Source organism: Salvelinus sp. IW2-2015, unplaced genomic scaffold, assembly GCF_002910315.2.
Source record: "Salvelinus sp. IW2-2015 unplaced genomic scaffold, ASM291031v2 Un_scaffold2590, whole genome shotgun sequence".
Taxonomy (NCBI): Eukaryota; Metazoa; Chordata; class Actinopteri; order Salmoniformes; family Salmonidae; genus Salvelinus; species Salvelinus sp. IW2-2015.
In genome coordinates, this window is record NW_019943899.1 from 81,160 (window position 1) to 88,897 (window position 7,738).

At 40.7% G+C, this 7,738-nt stretch overlaps 1 protein-coding gene across 1 annotated transcript in view; it reads left to right on the forward strand.

Annotated features, from left to right (window-relative positions):
- The window catches only part of LOC112074337 (myc box-dependent-interacting protein 1), a gene marked incomplete at its 3' end in the record, with an annotated part of 24,833 nt that overhangs the window by 9,711 nt on the left and 7,384 nt on the right, over positions 1-7,738 (forward strand). Inside the window, exon 4 of the mRNA XM_070440476.1 lies at positions 5,385-5,881. Within this exon, the coding sequence (XP_070296577.1) occupies positions 5,385-5,881 (497 nt within the window). The remainder of the gene's footprint in view (positions 1-5,384; positions 5,882-7,738) is intronic.

Consider the following 7,738-nt stretch of genomic DNA (forward strand, 5'->3'; position numbering starts at 1 on the left):
CTATAGTTATCCACCATGCTAATGGTATGATCGCAGGGTATGCAATTAGAATAACTGCTATGTTACCACCCATGCTGATGGGGTCTGAATTAATTTTAACTGTTATAGTCTACGCACAATCTGATGGTTATGGGTCTGATTAAGCAGCAACCATTGACGTCTGAATAACTGTTTATAGTACCCATCTGATGATATGGGTTGAATTAGTAATCTGCTTTTTAATGACACACACATTGATGGTTGTGTCTGAATTAATAATGCATATGCTACCACCATCTGAAATGGTCTAATTATAATGCTATAGGTCACCACATCTGAATGGGTTATGGGTCTGATTAATAACTGCTAATGCCTACACATCTTGAATGGGTCTGATTACATAACTGCTAGCTCAACCACCATCTGATGGGTTATGGGCATGAAATATTAACTACTGATCATACTGTCTACTCACAATTGAATGGTTTGTCTAGAATTTAAATGTATAGCCTACCACCATCTGAATGGGTTGAATTAATATCTATAGTTACCCTCTATGTTTGGGTCTAACTGTAGTCACATCTATGGGGTCTGAATTAATAACTGGTATAGTTATCCAAATTGAATGGGTCTGAATTACATTAATGCTATAGCTCACACCTATTGAATGGTGTCTGAATTAATAACTGCTATACGATCTACACATCATCTGATGGGTCTGAATATCAACCTGCTATAGTTACGAACTTGAATGGTGTATGGGTCATGAATTAATAAATGCTATGAGTCTACCACATCTGACGGTCTATGATCATGATAGTTAATATGCTATATCTACTACATTCTGAATGGATTAATGGGTCTGAATTAATAAACTGCTATAATCAGTCTACGCATCCATTGAAACGGTTAATGGGTCTGAATTATAACTGCTGATAGTCTAACACATCTTGAATGGTTATGGGTCTGGAATTTAATACTGTATCGTGTCACGATCGTCTTGAGGTGCAGAGTGGCCAAAGGCGGCAGCGTGAATAATATACATCTTCTTGAGTAATTAATGAAGACGAACAAATACTTATACACTCACAACATGAAGCCTATACAGACTAGTGCTAACATGCGATCATAGACATAGACTTTACCCCAACAGCTAATGCCTATGGCTGCCTTAGATATGGTCCATCAGGCACACTCAGGCAACATAGACATATCGCATAACACTAACTGGAAACATCACCCCATAAACTCTATCAGAACCCTATATGCATACAATCCACCAGACGAGACAAATACACGCACAAAACATCACCCTCGTCAACCTGCTAACTCTAATACAGAAAACAAGATATAAGGCAGGGCGTGACATTAGGCTACCACCAGTACTGAATGGTTATGGGTCTGAATAATAACTGCTATAGTATACGAACATCTGTAATGGGTCGATTATAATGCTATAAGTTAGCACCATCTGATTGGTTTGGGTCTGAATTAATACTGGCTATAGCCATACGCACCATCTGAATGGTTATGGTCTGAATTAATAATGCTAGTAGTTACCACCCATCTGAAGGGGTCTGATTCATAGCTGGCTATAGGTCTACAATTGATGGGTTGAATTAATAACTGCTTATATGTTCCAACCATTCTGAATGGGTCTGAATTAATACTGTTAGTCTCAGCATCTGAATGGTTTGGGGTATGATTAATAACATGTTATAGTATAGCCACCATCTGAAGTGGTTTGGGTTGAAGTTAATACTGTTATAGGTCTAACAGCGATCTGAATGGGTTTATGGGTCTGAATGTAAAATAACTGCTATAGTGTGTCGAGCGGGTGTGCTAACCCGATCTGAATGGGGTCTGAAACTTAATAACTGACTGCTATGTCTACCACCCTCTGAATTGGGTCTGAATTACTAACTGGTATAAGCCTGACGACATTGAATGGGTTGAAAATCTAATAGACTTGGGTATACGGGTCCTATACAACCTCCTGAATGTGGTTTTATTAGGGTTGAAATTAATAAGTTGCTATACGTCTCAGACACCATCTGATGGGCTCTGGAATTAAAATAAGATGCTATAAGTCTACACATCTGAATGGTTAATGGGTCTGAATTATAATGCTATAAGTTCTAGCCCATCTGAATGGGTCCTGATGTAATACTGCTATATGTCTACCACAGTCTGAATGGTTTAGGGTTGTTAATAACTACTATAGTACCACATCTGAAATGGTTATGGGTCTGAAGTTAGATAACTGCTATAGTCTACCACCATCTGGACAATGGTGTCTGAATTAATAACTGCTAATATGACGTCTAGCCACCATGCTGATGTTATGGTCTGAATTAAATAATAGTATAGTATAGCCACCAGATCTGAATGGGTCTAATTAATAAACTGCTATTCAGTCTAAAACCACCATTGATGGGTCTGATTAATAAACTGTTATGTCTACCACCATCTGAATGGTCTAGGTCTGAAATTTATAAACATGCTATAAAGTCGATGCCAAGCCATCTGAATGGGTTTTGGGGTTGAATTAATAACTGCTATAAGTGTCACGATCGATATTGAAGGTGAAAGAGTGGCAAGGGCAGCGTGATAATTATACTCTTCTTTAATAAAATGAAAGACGAAAAAATAGCTTTACAAACTACAAACCGATGAGGCTTTCAGACTAGTGCTAACATGCCGGAACGTAGCATTAGGGACAAATTACCACATACGCCTAATGCCTATGCGTGCCTTAAATATGGGCTCTCACTCTAGACACTCAGTAGCAACCATACGACATACATAGACACCTACTGAAACAACCCCTAACTTACAAACCCAATAAATACACCATCCAAGACGAGACATACACACAAAATCCCTGTCACAAAATAGGTCCTGAGCCTAACTAAATAATAACAGAAACAAAAGATAAGACTTAAGGCCAGGGCGTGACATAAGGTAGCTACATCACATCTGAATGGTTATAGGGTTGAGAATTAATACTGCTATATGTCATACCACCATCTGACATGGGTCTGGATTAATAACTGCTATCGTCTACACCATCTGAATGTTATCGGGGTCTGAATTAAAATAATGCTATACTCTACACCATCTGAATGGTTAGTGGTCTGGAATTAATAAGTGTATAGCTGTCCCATCTGAAATGGGTTGAATAATAATGCTATAGTTAGGGTACCACCATCTGAATGGGTCTATTAATACTGCTATTAGTCTTACCACATCCTGAATAGCGGTGCTGCAATTAATAACTGCCTATAGTCAACAAGCCGCCATCTGAATGTTTGGGTTAATTAATAAACTGTTATATTAGGTCTCCCCATGCTGAAACATGGGTATGGGTCGGTGGAATATAGTGAGCGGATGTTGATGATCGTTAGTCCACATCCTAGATATGGTTATGGGTCTGATTATACCTGCTATAAGTTCCACAGGAGTGCAGTCTGAATGGGTCTGAATTTAAATTAAACCTGCTATAAGTCTTTCCAATCTGAATGGGTCTGCATTAATAACTGATTAGCTATCACCTCTGAATGGGTCTGAAATTAATAGACTGCTATAGTCTATCCACAGATCCTGAAATGTTATGGGTCTGAATTTAATGAACTTGCTTAGGTCTAGCCAACCGCATCTGAATGGCGTCTGAATTAATAACTGCATAGGGTCTAGTAGCCCACCATTCTGAATGGGTTAATGGTCTGATTACTAATGGTATGTGCTCATGAATCTACGAATGGGGTCTGATTTAATAACTGCTGATGGTCTAACAGCGTACCCTTCTTGATGGTTATCTAGGCGTCTGAATTAAGTCTATCTATAGGTCGCCATAGATCTGAATGGTTATTGTCGGTCCTGAATTAATAAGCTATGCTATAAGTGGTCTAGCACCAACATTCTGTGATGATGTCTGACATTCTAACTGCATGTATCGTGCTATCCACCTGATCTGATGGTTATGGGTCCTGATTAATAAACTGCTATAGTCTACCACATCTGAATGGGTCTGAATTGAATAACTGCTTAGTCAGAGTCTTAGTACACTCGATCGTGAATGGGGTCTGAATTTTAGATACTGTTTTATAAGTCTGACACCATCTGATGGGTTATGGGTCATGAATTAGATAAGCTGCTATTCATACGTCTGAGGCAACAATCAGTGGAATGGGGTCTTGAATTGAATACACTAGCTGATAGGGGTGGCGCGATTAGGGAATATCGTGCTCAGCGCTATTCGTAAGGAATAGGTTGAGGGGTCTCTGGCTTGAGATAAGCTCTGTGGATACGTAAGTCTATCACCATCTGAATGGGTTTATGGGTTGAATTAATAACATGCTATGAGGTTACCACCATTTGAATAGAGCACATTGGATTGGAATAACATGCTATAGAGTCTAGGCACATTGAATGGGTCGATTAATACTGTTATATATCTAAGCATCTGAATTGGGATTCTGGTTGAATTAATAACTGTTTATACAGGCCTACCACCATCTGAATGGTTGATGTTCTGATTCAATACTGCTATAGACGCTTATCTGAATGGTTATGGTTTTGAATTAATAACTGCTAATACTATCGCACTATCTGAGATGGTTCTGGTCTGGAAGTTAATAACTGCTATAAGTTACCAACCATCTGATGGTTTTGGTTCTTGAATTAATTAATGCTATCATGGCTATCACATCGTGATGGTTATGGGTCTGATTATACGCTATGTCTACACCATTGAATGGTTATGGGTCTGAATTTAATAACTGCTATCGTCTACACGTCTACGTCCCTTTGAATGTGTCTGATTAATACTGTTATAACGTTAGCACCATCTGAATGGTTATGGGCTCTGATTAATAATGCTATAGTCTAGCACACTGAATGGTTATGGGTCTGCATTAGTTTCACTGTATAAGTTACACATCTGAAATGTGTTGAATTCATAATGTATGTCTAACCACCATCTGATGGTTAGTGGGTCTGAATTAATAACTTGCTATAGGTCTACAAATTGAATGGGTCTGAATTAATAATAGCTATAGAGTCTACCAATTCTGAATGGATATATGGGTCTGAATTAATAACTGTTAGTCTTACCACCCATCTGAACGGTTTTATAGGGTACTGAATTAATAACTGCATAGTCTACCAATTCTGATAGGTTATGGGTTATAGATGCCCCTTATTAGTTTTTACAATCTGAATGGTTTGGGTCCTGAATTAATACTGCTATAGTCTACCACCATCTTGAAATGGGTCTGAATTAATAACTGCTATAGTCTAGCACATCTGAATGGGTGTTTCCTGAATATAACTGTTTATTTAGTTACCACGACTCTGAATGGTTATGGGTCTGCATTCATAAACTGCTATGTCTAACCATATAGATGGTGGTGTAGATGAGGCTGGGTCTAGTCAGGTTATAGATGGTGGTGTAGATGAGGCTGGGTCTAGTCAGGCTGTAGATGGTAGTGTAGATGAGGCTGGGTCTAGTCATGATATGCTAGTGGACGAGGAGAGTACAGTGGGGAAGGGTAAGAGACCAGGGGGGAGGAGGGTGTTAAGCGGAAGAGGAAAAAGGGGGAGAAGAAAGGAGTTGGAAGGGGAGAGGCTGGTGTGGTCAAAGGCACTAAGGAACCTTTTCCTGGTGCAGGGGAGAAGGCATAGAGGCCAGGATAGGACTAGAGAGAAAGGGCATGTGGCCAGGATAGGAGATGGAGATGAGGAAGAGGAAGGTGAGTCTGAGGAAGAGGATGATGAGGAGGCTTTCTTTTCAGACTCCTCCTCAATGGGTCCAGAGCTGACAGTCAGTCAGGCAGAGGGGTCAAAGTACACGGTGGGGGAACTGTCAAGGGTCCTGAATAAGACTAAAGGGAAAAAGAAGGTTCATCTTGAAGCTTTTTTCTTGCAATCCGGGAAAGTTTGTAAGATCAGTACAACGCGCTATGAAAAATGTTCTCTCACCCAGGAAACGGTTTAGGTTGAGTAATTGGGTCACAACAGTACGTACCTACCTTCAGACGCTGTTTAGATWAAWWWWWWWWTTCTTGCACTGGGGCTTTTTGAGCTTTGCTATTGGTCTCTTTCTTTGCTGGCTTTTTTCCCACTTCTCATGGAGACTCTTCGGGTCGGCTCGCTTAATGGAAATGGCGCCAGAGATGCAGGAAATAGGAGTCTGTTGGGTGAATATGTAAAACAAAAAAAAAGCACAGGTGTTGTTTCTGCAGGAGATGCATAGTGATGTGATTAAAACCTCTTAAGGATCTGACCATTTTTTTTTCAATTTTCTCCTAAAATTACTCGTATCCAAATCTAACTGCCTGTAGCTCAGGACCTGAAGCAAGGATATGCATATTCTTGATACCATTTGAATGGAAACACTTTGAAGTTTGTGGAAATGTGAAATTAATGTAGGAGAATATAACACATTAGATCTGGTAAAAGATAATACAAAAATATCTTTGAAATGCAAGAGAAAGGCCATAATGTATTATTCCAGCCCAGGCACAATTTAGATTTTGGCCTCTAGATGGCAGCAGTGGATGTTCAAGGTTTTAGACTGAGCCAATGATGTATGCTCGGGTGTCATGTTCGGTCAAGGTGGGAGGGGGGCTCAGTAGCCCAGTCTGGGTGATGTGGGGCATTCGACAAGGATGCCCTCTATCAGGGATGTTATATACACTAGCCATTGAGGCTTTTCTAGGCCTCCTACACAGGAGACTGCAGGGAGTGTGTTGACCGGCATAGCAGTGTCGGCGTATGCAGATTACGTTTCTGTGATGGTCAGGGATGAGCAGGATATGGTGTACGAGGGAGTTTCATCAGCTAAGGTGAACTGGGGCAAGAGCAAAGCTCTGTTATGTGGGGCATGGAGGGATAGGGCCCCCCCTCTGCTTCCAGGGGGTTTGCAGGGGCGGCAGGTAGCCTAGTGGTTAGAGCGTTGAGCCAGTAACTGAAAGGTTGCTGGATCGAGTCCCTGAGCTGACAAGGTAAAAATATGTCATTCTGCCCCTGAGCAAGGCAGTTAACCCGCTGTTGCCCTGGCGCTGAAGACGTTGATGTCGATTATGGCAGCTCCCCCGCACCTTTATGATTCAGAGTGGTTGGGTTAAATGCGGAAGATGCATTCAGTTTTACAACTGACTAGTCTCCCAGTGGGGTTGTGAAGGGCTTAACAGTTTGGGGGTGAACCTGGGCTTGGAGAGGTGCGTCAGGAAGAACTGGAAGGGGCTGTCACAGGCAATGGTGTCAAGACTGTTGGTGGTGAGGTTTTATTGAAATGAGGATGTATCATTAACRTCTCTGGGATTGTTCGGGACGCTTGCGTCCCACCTCGCCAACAGCCAGTGAAATTGCAGGGCGCCAAATTCAAAACAACAGAAATCTCATAATTACAATTCCTCAAACATACAAGTATTTTACACCATTTTATAGATACACTTCTCGTTAATCCAACCACAGTGTCCGATTTCAAAAAGGCTTTTCGGCGTCGGGCGAAAGCAGAAATATCATTATGTTAGGTCATCAACTAGTCACCAGAAAAGCATACAGCCAATTTCCAACCAAAGAGAGGTTTCACAAAAAGCAGAAATAGAGATAAAATTAATACACTAACCTTGACGATCTTCATCAGATGACACTCCCAGGACTCAATGTTAACACAATACAATGTATGTTTTGTTTGATAAAGTTCATATTTATTATCCAAAACCTCTAGGGTGAACGATGGAGAGTGTCTGTG